General features: G+C 53.0%; 1 protein-coding gene across 2 annotated transcripts; it reads left to right on the forward strand.

Moving 5' to 3' along the window:
* Nucleotides 1-1,108: 1,108 nt before the first annotated feature.
* Nucleotides 1,109-13,893, forward strand: LOC124233055 (calmodulin-like protein 4). 2 transcript variants are annotated; one of them, XM_046650104.1, is made up of 6 exons: nucleotides 1,109-1,161; nucleotides 1,831-2,565; nucleotides 2,668-2,698; nucleotides 8,790-8,930; nucleotides 10,549-10,737; nucleotides 13,589-13,893. In XM_046650104.1, exons 2-6 carry the CDS (start codon nucleotides 2,431-2,433, stop codon nucleotides 13,684-13,686), a joined length of 594 nt encoding a protein of 197 aa, XP_046506060.1. In that variant the 5' UTR covers nucleotides 1,109-1,161; nucleotides 1,831-2,430; the 3' UTR covers nucleotides 13,687-13,893. The 2 variants fall into 2 exon arrangements, with proteins under 2 accessions (XP_046506060.1, XP_046506059.1); XM_046650103.1 differs by lacking the exon at nucleotides 1,109-1,161 and having other exon boundaries at nucleotides 1,724-2,565.
* Nucleotides 13,894-14,508: the final 615 nt, after the last annotated feature.

The following is a 14,508-nucleotide window of genomic DNA, read 5'->3' on the forward strand; positions in this document are numbered from 1 at the left end:
GTATCAGAGATGGTGTTTTCTCACGTTGGGCTGACGCGTGGCGCACACAGCAGAGTGAGGCACACAGCTTGAGGGGTTTTTGTACAGTGAACCTAACATCCCACCACCCCTGTGGGTGAGACCCCTAAAAACACGAAGGAGGTGGCAAGCTGGGATGCCTTTGGGGGCACACAGCCCCAAACCCCAGCACACGCCAGCCTTTGCTGTCAGTAGCGTTTGAGTGGATTCCAACTCTTAGCGACCCTGTGTATAGCGGAACAGAAGCCTGCCTGCTCCTTTTCTGCACCATCCTCTCACCCCCCAGCACAATATCAGACGATGTTCTTCTGCTATTCACATGGTTTTGGTGGCCAGTTTTTTTTCACAAGTGGGTGGCCAGGTCCTTCTTCCTAGTCTGTCTAGTCTGGAAGCTCCACTGTAATTTGTCCACCATGGGTGACCCTGCTGGTATTTGAAATACCAGGAGCACAGCTTTCAGCAGCACAGCAACACGCGGCTGCCACAGTGTGACAGCTGACAGACGGGTGGTGGGCTTCCCTGGCCAGGAAACGAACCTGGGCTGTGGTGGTGAGAGCGTCAAATCTTAACCACTAGACCACCAGGGCTGGCCACGTACTGACCCAAAGCCAAGGAAATAGCTTCTCTCGGGGCCGGCTCCGTGGCCGAGTGGTTAAGTTCGCACGCTCTGCTGCGGCGGCCCAGGTTTCGGATCCTGGCCATGGACATGGCACCACTGGTCAGGCCACGTTGAGGCAGCGTCCCACATCCCACAACTAGAAGGATGTGCAACTAAGATATACAACTGTGTACAGGCGGGGGTTGGGGAGATAAAGCAGAAAAAAAAAAAGATTGGCAACAGTTGTTAGCCCAGATGCCAATCTTAAAAAAGAAAAATAGCTTCTCTCCCCCTTGAGCCCCTCCCAAACACAGGGTGATTTGGAGCGGGAGCTTCGCCCTGGCTCCTCCCAGGTCCCCCACAAGCCTCACCTCTACAGCCCCCACACTTCCAAGGCCCCGCCTGACTTTCCTTCACTTCTTCTCCCCCAAGGCTGTGTGGAGAACCTCTCTTCCTCCCTTGTACCCCGGCCAGCCCTTCCTTTTCTCAGCCCCACGGAGAGGCCTCAGAATCCTCCGGCTGAAATTCTCTGGGTCTAGAAACAGGTATGAAGGGGTGACGCAGGAGACACGATTTGGGGGGGAAGAGAACCTTCCCCGTGGAGGTGATCAGGAAAGGAGGGAGGCAGAATGGACCAAAGGCAGGCTCCGCCCGTCACGTGCCTTGTACAAATTAGCAAGAGGTCCCTTTTCTTCTGGGCACGTGCGGCCCCTCCCAGGACCCACGGGTCACCTGAGCCAGGAGCCCTTGTGTAGGGCACAACCTGTGCGGCCATACAAGCCGGTCTTACCAAAGTGGGCGGAGCCTGGATTGGAGCCCCACAGACAAGGCGGCGGCGAGCTGTGGACAGGGAGGTGGAGGGCGAGAACCCAGCGGGCCATGGCAGCAGCTCTAGGGAACGCCCCACCCTACCCTCACTTCCGGGGTCAGGAGGGCGCACAAACCACTGAGGAAACGGGAGGAGGCGGTTTCTGCGGAAGGGGTGGGGGCTGCGGTGGGGAGAACAGGGAGAGGAAGAGAAGGAGCCTTCCTGGCCCGGGAAAGAAACCTAAGAGGCCTCCCTGCGAGCCCCTGGGCAGCCGGCTGTGCAGCCTGAGACCCCGGCGCAGGCACCCACCCGACCCCTACCGCCACCCCCAGGGTCCCCGGAGGGGGCAGGGAATTGACACATGTTGAGAACCGACTGTGCGCTGGCCCTTTGATTCTCTCAACAGCCCTGTGATGAGGCCTGGCGAGGAAACTGAGGCTCAGAGCGGTGAAATGATGCCCCAAGGCCACTCAGCACACGGACGTGAGGGGAAGGACTGAATCCAGCCTGTGAGCACCAAAGCCTGTGTCCCCACTACATACTGCACCCCAAGGCTTTGTCGGTGGAGGCGTCTGTCCCGGGGCCGTGCCCTGGCAGCGGGGTTTCCTTCCCAGCTGCAAGACGGTGTGTGATGAGCCTTTGATAAGACAGTGTGCAAAGGGCCCGACACATAGTAGGAGCTTGTCAGCTTTCCATCTTAGTCCCAGGAGAGAAAGAAAGGCCCCCTAAGGCCCAGGGCAGGGGCCAGGAGCAGCCCCGCCCCGGGCCCCCTTTCTCTGTGTCACCGATCTCCTCTCCGTGTCCACGGAGGGCTCCCAGGAAGGAACAAGGACGCTTATCCGCTTGCTACAGAGCCTCAGCTTGCCGATGCAGGAGTGGTCCGGGGGGAGCCCTTCTGCAGCCCCGTTTTCTCAAACTCCAACCTGCTGCTTGGCCCAGGCGGTGGCCGGGGCATCAGCTGTGCACGGAAGCTGGAATCTGACCCCTGGCGTTGGGCCTGGTCTCCATGGCAGCCGCGGATTTATTACTGGGGCCTCCACCCAGCTTGGCGGACTTTCGACTTGAAGCCGGGAGGAAGGGGAACCGGGAAGGCGCTTCTGGGAGCAGCGAGCCCAGGGAGGCAGCCAGAGGCTCCACGATGGTAATGGAGGGTCTGTGTCACCCCGCTCGGCTGACCCGGGATGGGGGAGGGAGGGGCGCCTTCACGAGGCCCTCCCTGACTGTTTTCCTCTCTCTGCTGCAGGCCAAGTTTCTTTCCCAGGACCAAATTAATGGTAGGTTGGGTTTGCTCCTTAATTAGCAACTCACAGCAAAATATGGGTCTCATTAGGCAATTTGCTCTGCTCGTTTTTTTTTGTTGGTGGGAAGGAAGACGGCTGGTGGGAGAGCTGGGCCCACCCACAGGCAAGGGGCCGGCTCTGCGGGGGGAGGGGGTGGGGTAATGCTCCGAGGTAGAAATGTTGGTAATACATGTGGCAGTGTGACTGACACATGATGGGGTGGGAGGTGAGAGGAGAGCTCGCTAAGTTTTTCCTCCAGAACCTGACAGATGGATTTGGGGGCGGATGGGAATAGGAGATGGCGAGAGACACCATTAACTGGCTATGGCCAAGGGCCAAACAAAAGAAGGGAGCTTCGGGCTGAGATAGAGAGAAGAGCCCAGGTCTGCACCCCCAGGCACGATACTTCTGCTCTCTGGGCCTCAGTCTCCCCATCTGTAAAGTGGGGGCATCAGCTTAGGTGGTCTCTGAGGTCCCTCTGCCCTGACATCAAGCCTACTTTTGGTGTTCGGAGCACTTTATTCCGAGTCCCCTAACCTGCTAGCCCCCAAGCAGGCTTCAGTTTCACACAGTGCATTGTTCTCTTTCCAAAGGCCAAGGGGAAAGAATTGGGTTACCCAGAACTCAGGGGCCCAGCTGTGGACCAGGAGAGGCTCAACAGAGCCCAGGTGGGCTCAGGGTTACTTGGGCAGGGATTCCAGAGTTCTCGGCACCCAGAGCTTGTTCTAGAAGGGAGAGTAGGTGAGCGAGTTGCAGGCTCCAGGTGGGCACCTCCGCATAGACCCCTTGATATCCTCACGCCAAGAGGAGGGCCAGAGCAGGGACGTTTAAAACACCAGGCCCAGGGTAGGGGCCTCTCCTGCCCAGGTCTCAAGGCAGGACTGAGTGGGTCTCAGGGCTGGAGTCTACCTGTCAGCCTCAGTGTCCCCCGACCCACGCCTGGTTCTGAGGTCCCCTGGCCCTCCCTCCCGGGGCCCCTGAAGACCTCGGAAGGGAAGAAGGTAAGCATCCCTTTGTATCCCAGTATCTGACATCAAGAAAGTGGCTGATGAAGGACTGGGCAGGGGCGGCCTGCTCAAGTGGGAAGAACAGGGGCCTCAGAGGCCGCGGGCCTGGGATCCACTCACCCTGAGCCTCAGTTTTCTCATCTGTCAAGTGGGGGTGACACTCCCTCCCCAGGCTGTTGTGAGCAAGGGACAAAGAAGGTGATGTCAGTCATGCACCTGACTCTGGGTCATGGAGCTCTGTGCTGGGGCCAGCCTGCTCTAGCTAGCGCAAGCCCGGTGGTACAGTTTTAGGAATTTTGCGAGCTGATTGTTAAAATTAGTCATTATTACATAACGTAAAATCAAACAATATTCCAATCCTGCATCTATACAAAAAAAAAAAGTCCTATTGCAATCAGCAGTGCTGAAGATTTGAAAGAGGCTTTGGTTTAATGAATATAATTTGTACAAGGGTGAGAAATAGTTTAACAGAAGATCACTTAGGAGATTTAATTACAATATTCATTCATTAGGAAAAGAGGTGCATTCTTTGGCATGCAACGTCATTGGGCAAATCATGATTGAATCAAAACTATAGGTTGGCGGGCTGGCCTGGTGGCGCAGTGGTTAAGTTCGCATGTTCTGCTTCCAAGGCCCAGGGTTCGTGGGTTCGGATGCCGAGTGTGGACCTACACACCGCTTGGCAGGCCGTGCTGTGGTAGGCGTCCCCCACATAAAGTAGAGGAAGATGGGCACGGATGTTCGCTCAGGGCCAGCCTTCCTCAGCAAAAAGAGGAGGGTTGGCAACAGTTAGCTCAGGGCTAATCTTCCTAAAAAAAAAAAAGAAAATTGAAAACTGTAGGTTGGCAACAGATACAACTCGCTTGTGATCATCAATTGGCTAGATGGAATTTATAATGCAGAATATTGCATATTTTATTATTTGTGAATTGTGTGCTACACATCCCTTATGTCTATAAAATTTATAATAAACTCATATACATGTGTCATCAGAGCCAGGTGTTAAACCTTCGACAGCCCATTATCCCAGGCCCCAGGGAGAGCTCTTTCTTGCCCCGGAGTATTTGCATCTTGAAAGGGAAGACCTAGCAAGAATTTTTTTTTTTATCTTTTTTTTTTAATTAAGGTTATAAAAGTTAACATCCTTGTGAAATTACAGTTGTACATTATTATTAGTCATGTTGTAGGTACACCACTTCACCCCTAGTGCCCTCCCCCCACCCTCTTTTCCCCTGGCAACCACCGATCAGTTCTCTTTGTCCATATGTTAACTACCACCTGTGAGTGGAGTCATACAGAGTTCATCTTTCTCTGTTATTACTCAATATAATACCCTCAAGGTCCATCCATGTTGTTGTGAGTGGGACGACTTTGTCCTTTTTTATAGCTGAGTAGTATTCCATTGTATATATATACCACATCTTCTTTATCCAGTCATCAGTTGCTGGGTACTTAGGTTGGTTCCATGACTTGGCTATTGTGAATAACGCTGTGATGAACATAGGGATGCATGGAACTTTTGGAATTGCTGATTTCAGGTTCTTAGGATAGATACCCAGTAGTGGGATGGCTGGGTCATAAGGTATTTCTATTCTTAACTTTTTGAGGAATCTCCATACTGTTTTCCATAGTGGCTGCCCCAGTTTGCATTCCCACCAACAGTGTATGAGGGTTCCCTTTTCTCCACAGCCTCTCCAACATTTGTCACTCTTGGTTTTGGATATTTTTGCCATTCTAACAGATGTAAGGTGATATCTTAGTGTAGTTTTGATTTGCATTTCCCTGATGATTACTGATGATGAGCATCTTTTCATGTGTCTATTGGCCATCCGTATATCTTCTTTGGAGAAATGTCTGTTCATGTCCCCTGCCCATTTTGTAATTGGGTTATTTGATTTCTTATTGTTGAGTTGTGTGAGTTCTTTGTATATTACGGAGATTAACCCTTTGTCGGATAAATAACTTGTGAATATTTTTTCCCAATTAGTGGGCTGTTTTTTTGTTTCAATCCTGTTTTCCCTTGCCTTGAAGAAGCTCTTTAGTCTGATGAAGTCCCATTTGTTTATTCTTTCTATTGTTTCCCTCATGTGAGGGGTTATGGTATCTGAAAAGATTCTTTTGAAGCTGATGTCAAAGAGTGTGCTGCCGATATTCTCTTCTAGCAGACTTATTGTTTCAGGCCTAATCTTTAGGTCTTTGATCCATTTTGAGTTTATTTTAGTAAATGGTGAAAAAGAATGGTTGATTTTCATTCTTTTACATGTGGCTGTCCAGTTTTCCCAGCACCATTTGTTGAAGAGACTTTCTTTCCTCCATTGTAGGCCCTCAGCTCCTCTGTCAAAGATTAGCTGTCCATAGATGTGTGGTTTTATTTCTGGGCTTTCAATTCTGTTCCATTGATCTCTGCATCTGTTTTTGTACCAGTACCATCTAGCAAGAATTTTTAATCCAATTCATTTAACCCAATTTATTCTGTCATTCAACAAATATATGAGTCCTTTCTTCCTGCCAGCCCACTTCTAGACATTCAGGATGCAGCAGAGAACACAATAGCCAAATCCCGGCCCTCTTGGGGGGTCACATTCCAGGGAGGGGAGCAACAAAGGAAAGCAGTAAAATATATAGGATGCTAGATGGCCGACCTATCAGGAGAGAAGGCCGGAAGGGGACAGGAGGTGTGCGGGGCTGGGTGGATGGAGAGAACAGCCCAGTCTTCTTGTTCCAGTGCTGGAATTACAAGTTCAGATCTGGCTGCCCAGGACCTTAAATGGTGTGTTTGTCAGGTAGGAAGACACAGTGTGCTCTATGTAGCAGTTCGTTAGGAAGTGGGCCTCCGTTTGACCCCGGCCCTGCTGATGTCAGAGGCCATGCGCCCCAGGTCCTGATGCAGGGCACGTGGGAGGGGGCAGTTTGCCCACCTGTAGTTCCAGGCCCCCAGGGTGGGATGGCCACCTTCTAGCACAACCGTCATAGGACAAGGCCTCAGGAGGGCAGTGGGCCCACTCCTCGCCCAGGCGCAAACCCAGACAAAAGACAAGGTGGGGTACCCTTGAGAGGTCCCCAGGAGGGACACAGTGGGGGAGAGCTGAGTCTAAGCCCTGCATGCACAGTGGCCCCCCTCTGTCCCCCTGATGTTAGGTGATGGCTCCGCTGGTGCTGGTTCCTCTTGGAAAGAATTGGGTTTTGCAGAAACCAAAGTGGGGTCTTAGGCCAGGCCCTGACCTGCTGACCCTGGGCCACTCCAGCCCCTGCCACTGGGTCCTGTCTGTGGTCTGCCCCTCCTGAAGCCCAGGCTCTGGAATCTTTGAAACTAGAAGGGGGAGGGGCTTCCCCTTCAAACTCTCCACCAGCACAAAGGCAGCAAATTGTCTCTAAACCCCATTGGGCCGGCTGGCCTTTTGTTTCTTGGTGAAGAAGATTGTCTCTAAGCTAACATCTATGCCAGTCTTCCACTATTTTGTATGTGGGGTGCTGCCACAGCATGGCTTGATGAGCAGTGCATAGGTCTGCACCTGGGATCCAAACCCGCAAACCCTGGGCGATGGAAGCGGAGCACACAAAACAAACCACTATGCCATTGGGCCAGCCCTGGCCGACCTTTTATTAGCAACCCCCCCCTGCACTCCTAGGCTGCCAGGAGAGGCCTTGTCTAGGGAATAGGAAGGGGCCCTAGGCCTGGTTTGGGGGGGCAGGGGGTCATTGGGGGTTTCCTCCCTCCCTTCGCCCACTCTGCTGCCCTCTGCCTGGGAATCGAGGATCCAGTGTGGCCTTGGGCAGAGCTCGCCTCAGGAGCAAGGCTGCCCAGGGGAGGTGCTCAGCTGCCTCAGCCCTCACTGCCTCATCTGCACAATGGGAACAATAAAGGGACACAGCAGAGGGCACTCAAGATTACACAAGGGCCTGGGGCAAAGTGCTCAGTAGTGTGAGCTGTCCTTGTTGTTTTTGTTGTTGTTATGAGCTAAGGGGCTGCTGGTCCCGGCCTCCGAGGAACCACCTTGGTGGTGTGAGAAGCAGCAGAGAGCAGGGTGCTGAGATGCCCCCGTGCAGGCCCCGCAGGTCCCCAGATGGGACTCAAGCAGCAGCTCCACCCTGTGGGCCTCGGGGACTAAAGGAGAGTCTCCAGGGAGCTTTTGACGTGTTCTGATGGCAGCCCCACCCTGGTCAGAATCTCTGGGTGGGTGTCGGGGGGTCTGGGGGGATGTCCTGTTATCTTGGGGAGCTCCCAGCTGGCCTCCGTGCCTGCAGGGCTGGGAGGCGGGGATGGAGATGCAGGGGGATGCTGAGCTCCGCTGGGCCATGAGACTGTGGATCTGGAGGCTTAGCTCTGGCAGCCATTTCATCTCCACCAAGGGAGAAAGGGTTTGGGAGACCAGCATGCCAGATCCCATCAGAGCGCAGTACCCCTTGATGTCCCCGAGGACAGGCCAGGCCTTGTGTCAGAGGGCAGCTTGAGAGTTCAGCAGCCTGCAGGCTAGGGGCTGGAGCAATGGACTGAGAAGTGCCCGCAGTTGTGATAATAACTGTTACCACATACGAGAGCCACTCTCTGCCATGTCCTCCCAGAGGGGATTTCTGGTCCTCTCAGTAACCCAGGGGCATTATTATTCCCCTTTTCCACATAAATGGTCTTTGCTAAAGTCCCCTGGGCGTCTGGTCTCCCTGGCCTGAGAGAGCCTTCCTGTGGTTTTCCTCGGTTGTGGGAGGGGAGAGAAGGGGGAGAAGGAGAAGGAAGGAGGAAGGAGCAGGAAGGGGGAGAGAGGGAGGAGGCAAGGGGAATAGGGTTGCTAGAGGAAATACAGGGCACCCAGTTAAATCTGAATTCCAGATACACACAAATACTTTTTTTTGATGAGTATATCCCAGGCAAAATTTTGGACATACTTATACTAAAAACGTATTCATTGTTTATCTGAAATTCAATTTAAATTGGCAGTTCTGTATTTTTATTTGCCAAATCTGGCAAGCCTAGGAGGGAGGAGGAGAGGCGGAGGGAGCAGAGGGAGGAGGGAGAGGTCTGGACCGGTGGCGCGCGGGTGGAGAGCGAATGATTCTCCCAATTCTCCCTCTGGGCCGTGCAGACTACAAGGAATGCTTCTCCCTGTACGACAAGCAGCAGCGGGGCAAGATAAAAGCCACTGACCTCCTGCTGGTGATGCGGTGCCTGGGGGCCAGCCCGACGCCGGGGGAGGTGCAGCGGCACCTGCAGACGCACGGGCTGGGTGAGTGCGCCGGTGGGCGGGCGCGGAGCCCGGCGCTGGGGAAGCAGCCGCCTGGGCTGGTGGGTGGGCCTGGAGCCGGCAGCTGTGGTCCTGCCCAGGGGCCCGGCCGTGGGGTGTGAAGAGCTGGGAAGTTTGAGGAGTGTGCAGAGCTCACTGGCTCCTGCATCGCTCGGCTGCCATGAGTCCTCATGGCGATCGCTGACACCCCCTCTCCCAGAGGACCCTGGGGTCGCGGCATTCCACGAGGTTAGCGCAAACCCGCAGTGAAGGCAGTGCCCACGGCCATCCCCGTGTTGTTCCGACAGAACAGTTTCCCTGGATGGAGGATTTGTCCTGTGCTCGGCTCAACTCCTATGAAGTAGGCGCTACCCGAGTCCCTGCTTACAGGTAGAGGTCAAGGTTCAGAGTCGTTAGGTACCTGGCCCGAGTGCTTAATTAAGCCAGTGGAACTCAATTTTCTAATTTCAAAGACTGACCTAAAAGCGACACGATACTGTGAGAAAAAATGTGGAGGGAAACCCACCCAAAACTTCCCAAGAGGTTCTCTCTGGTCATGGGGTTATGGGTGATTTTCATTCCCTTTATTGTTGTTTCCTGTTTTTGACAAGGGGAACATATAGGACTTTTATAACCAGAAACAAACAAGTTGTGTTTTTTTTTTTTTGAGAAGAGAAAGGGAGGGGTGTCAGAGGCTGCGGTGGCTGTTTGCATTGGTAGCTTAGGAAGGAAAGACAGGCCCAGAGGAAGGGGGCAGCCTGGAAAGAGCAGTTGACCTGGAGCCCAGAGGCGACTTCTCAGTCTCTGGACCTCAGTTTCCTCCTCTCGGATGGGTCCACCACCTGCCAGGGTTGTCCTGAGGTCCCGTCAGAGCGAGCCTGCAGCAGTGCTGGGAGCCGCTCCTGGCGCAGGCCTGGCGGGCTGGGGCGGGCCTCCGGAGGCTGGAGCCCGCTGGTGGGGCGTTCAGCAACTGAGATCCCCACTTCCAGCTGCGAAGGGGTGGTGGTTTCCTTTGGTTTCTGTCTCCTCCAAACAGGAAGTTGTGGCCAGGGGAAGCTCTTTCCTGCAGTTGTAGCCTGGCCAGGTCCCCAGGCTAGCTCGGAGGAGGGGCACAGACTGGGCAGCCTAGGGTGGAGGCTGCAGTGAGGGGAAAGACAGGTGAACAGCCCAGCTGGGACTGGCGCTGGAGGCCCCCAGTGGGGTCACCCGTTTATCTTGGTGGATGTGCCGCAGTGGCCGCCAAGGGGGATGGACACAAAGATGTACTTCCCTCTAATTCAGGGCAGGAGAGAAGCAGCCAGAAGAGAGCAAAGGAGGTGGTACTCCATCCTGATCTGACCACTCTCTGTGAAATGACTCCACACTCTGAGCTGCTGCCTCCTTCGTGGGCAAAATGAGATGATGGTCTCTGAGGATTGTTGGGAGGATTAAATGAAGTGTATCCGTGGTGGGAACTCAGAGGGCTGTAGCCTCTTCACCATGACCTGTGCCACCATCATGACGCCTCTTGAATTAGGTGGCCTTTGAGCTGGTCATGAAGGCTTGGGCAGAAGGCCAGTTGGCTTCCCCAAGCAGAGCCTTTTCCTCCCTGCTCACTCTGCTGTGTTTGGGGGTTTCCTAGACAGAAATGGAGAGCTGGATTTCTCCACTTTCCTGACCATTATGCACATGCAAATCAAACAAGAGGACCCAAAGAAAGAAATTCTATTGGCCATGTTGATGGCAGACAAGGAGAAGAAAGGCTACATCATGGCGTCCGAGCTGCGGTCAAAACTCATGCAACTTGGGGAGAAGCTCACCCACAAGGAAGGTAATGGCCTGGGTCCATCTATCCCAGTAGCAGGAGAGGATTAGGGAGTTGGGGGGAGGACAGCAAAGCCCAATCCATGCCACCAGGATTGTGCAGATACCACATTTGATGCGTTCTCTGGAGGCTGCAACTGGATGTCGGTTGAGGTGGGTGAACTCTGGACTGGAGCCCGGGGGAGAACTAAGGGGCTTTGGGGTTGGCTGACAGTGGAGAAGTCAGCAGGGAGAAGGAACGGCCTGGGGAAACCCAGCTAGGGTCCACTTGGGCATCACTCTGTTTAAACTTTCACTGTGGGCCAACATTTACTGCTTATGGCACCCCTGGGAGCACTAGTGCCCCCCTTATACTGATAAACAGGTGAAGTGTGGGGCTTACAAGTAGTCATGCTAGGAGCCGAATGCAGGTCAGTTAGACACTTGCCCGCCCCTAGCCCATCTCAGGCTCGTCTCCTCCCCACAACTGTCTTCTGAATTTGCTGCTGATGCCAAGAGTTTCCAAACTCATGTGCTACATTGGCCCCTTTCCTCATGGCTCAGCCAGCACTAGGAGCTCTTCCAGAAGGGGTGTCCATGGTGGTCTTTGCCGGGACTGCTGGTCACAGAACCCTACCAGGGGGCCTTTGTCTCGCACCTTCCAGCAGCCCAGCATGCCTTCCTGCCTCAGAGCAGGACCAGCAGCCTGGGTCTTCTGGGAAAGCCCTTTATACATGGGAAAGGGTGACCTCAGTGCTGGGCCATTTGCCTGTGTTCTTCCAGCCTGCCTGGCTAACCGGTTCCTCGGCCCTGCCCCAGCTGCCGCAAGTTGCTGCCGGAGTCCACACCCACCAACCCAAGAGGCCGGAATTTCTAGTTAGGCCCCTGGGCTTGTCTGTAGTTGGGATGGGAGGGCTGGTGTAGGACATAAGTGGGTGGAGGAAAAAGGCTTCAATGATGATGGGCCTTTAGCCTTGGGTTAAGTCACAACAGATCAGTGGAGAGGTTACAAGGTTGTGGTTTGAATTAGACTTGAATCCTGGCTCCCCCTCCTTCTGGGGGCCCTCAGATGAGTTTCTTAACCTCTCTCACCCTCCTCAGTTTTCTCCTTGGGAAATGAGGTTACAGCAGACAATCGCTCAGGTCCCTCCAAGAGCTAACATTCTATGAAGCAGTCTGCTTGGACTTTATCTGCAGTCACAAAGGCACAGCGCAAAGCATTTACAAACAGCGCTCCAGAAGGCAGATGCCACGCGCTCTCCCCACTGTTTCAGGCTAGCAGCTCTCACCAGCTCAGCTTTCACCGTGGCTGCTTTACGTGAATGGGGAAACAGGCTCTCCTTCCCTCCCAGACTCTGAGGACACCGCTTGGCCTTTTATGTATCAGGTGGAGAGTTAGCCGAGAGGGCCAGCTGGGGCCTTCGTTCTTACAGTTAATGATCTCTGGCTAAAGCAATACCACAGCCCCTAAACCCACGCATCTCTCATTTGTTTAACCATTAAAGAAACTAGCAATGTGTCCCAGACAGGCAGGGAGGCCGATTTCCCTTCCTCTTGCTGTGGGAGACAGAAAGATGATACTAGAAGTAGGAATCCTTTACCTTGGGTGATTGAAAGAAAACCTTTAATTTTATTACAAAGCATCCTTGGAGCAGCTGGAGACGGCTGCTGGGAAGGCCTCCCTTCCGAGGCCTGGGAAAGGCTGACTTTTGCAGCCCGGTCCTTTATGGGTTCACAGAGGGAAGTGCCATTCTACCCGGAAGCCATCATCAGGACCCGGCACCAGGCTAAGAGGTGCTGCCCCTCTTCTGGACCGGAGGAGGCTGCAGTGGTTGGCACTGGAGCGGGCGTTGGACCTGTCCACAGGGACAGTTTTAATCAAGTGGCTGTGGGTAGAAGCTTCCCCGTGAAATAAGACAAATTACAGTCTCCTCCACCTTCTAAAAAGACTCAGAACTGCCATCAGCTCAGGCACGGAGTACAGGAATTGCATTCAGAGGACGGTGAAGCAGAGACTCACGGGGTATTCTCCAACTGCCCAGAATTATGTGTTGATGTCCAGGGGCAGCGAGGTTAACACAGGGCTGTGAGACCGGTTTTGCATGACAGTGAGGATGGTCCAAAGAGCCAAAGATGGGTTGGCCCCGAGGGGCCACTGTGGAGATGTGTGAGCTGAGAAGGCTTTTCTTGCCAACGCCTGGGACAAGCTAGTATTTTGTCTCAGGAATCCAGAACCAGAAGAAACAAGCAAATGTGATTTTTTTTGAGCAATGTCAGAGAACAATGGCAGTTTTGTACACTTTAACTTTAGACAGAGTTGAATTTATTTTCTCTCATACTACCTCCACTCCCAAAACACACACTTTAAAAAAAAGAGGTGATGGTGGCAGACACCACTTGTCGCTAAGTCCCCTCTTGGGGTGGGGGTGGTAGGGAATGCCGAAGTGGGGAGGAAGGCAGGCCGGCCAGGGCAGGCCAAGCCTGGGCTGGTGGAGGTTGTCTGCCTGCCGGGAGTCTGAGAGGGTGGGCTGTGGAAGGCAAAATCCATGCCAAAGGTTTCTGGAAGTATAGGCACAGGGATCAGATATTTTCTACAAAACAAAGCAAAACAAAGCACAAGGTGGCTGCAGTGACTGAATGCTCCTCACCAGTACCTGCCCCAGCCCCTGCAGAAAGCCCGATTAACTCAAAATGGAATCTGGGGTCTCCAAGGGGGAAGGGGAATTGTCCTGTTCCATTCACTGCTTTACCTCCCTGTCTACGGGAACAGTCCACGGGACACTCAGGGAAGACCTCTGGAGAGCCCCAGCCCCTAAGAACTCGATGTCCTGTACCGTAACACTAAAGCCAAACTGAAAAATTCATGTGATTTATTGCAGTCGATGAGCTTTTCCGCGAAGCAAATATCGAACCAAATGGCAAAGTGAAGTATGATGAATTTATCCGCAAGATCACGATTCCTGTGCAGGACTACTGAATGAAGAGAACGCAGGAGGGCCTCCTGGGCCTGGAAACGCAGACTGATTGATTTTTAAAAAGCAAAGGGTTCCTTACACTCTAGGGAGATGGCAAACACAGCAGCAAGATGACATTACCCGACTGTGGCAGAGAACTCAGCAATGAAAAGAAATAATTTCAGCCATGGTGTTAGCATGTCTTTAATAAAAGATTTGTATTGATGTTAGTAAGTACATTGGTTGAGCCCTTTACAGCTGGAAAGAGCCTATGATTTGGAGTCGGGCCTGGGTTCCAAGTCCTGACTCTGCCATTTCCCAGCTATGTGACTGGGCAAGTCACTTCACCCCTCAAAGCCTCAGGATCCTCACTAACGTTCGAGTCCTACTTCTTACCTCATGGAGCCTGTTGAGGATGATCTTATATAATGACTTGAAAAGGCCTTTGCAAACTGTAGAGCACTGTGCAATCCTGAGTTGCCATGGTAGTGCTTCTCCTAAAAAGGGCAAGCTACCAAAAGACTATACAGTCACGTGTCGCTTAACCACAAGGATAGTTCTGAGAAATGCGTCGTTGAGCGATTCCGTCGTTGTGCAAACATCATAGAGTGCACTTACACAAACCTAAATGGTATTGTCTTCTACACACCAAGGCTATATGGTACTAATTTTATGGGACCACTGTCACATATCTGGTCCATTGTTGACTGAAATGTCATTATGCAGTGCATGACTATATTCCGTATCTGGGTGCTAGAACCATCTTCCACATTTCCAAGGTAAAGCCAGTGCCAGCTGAGAAATAGCAACAAGCAAAGAGCTAAAACACCAAAAAACAAAAAACT

Source organism: Equus quagga, unplaced genomic scaffold (assembly GCF_021613505.1).
Source record: "Equus quagga isolate Etosha38 unplaced genomic scaffold, UCLA_HA_Equagga_1.0 153_RagTag, whole genome shotgun sequence".
NCBI classification, from domain to species: domain Eukaryota; kingdom Metazoa; phylum Chordata; class Mammalia; order Perissodactyla; family Equidae; genus Equus; species Equus quagga.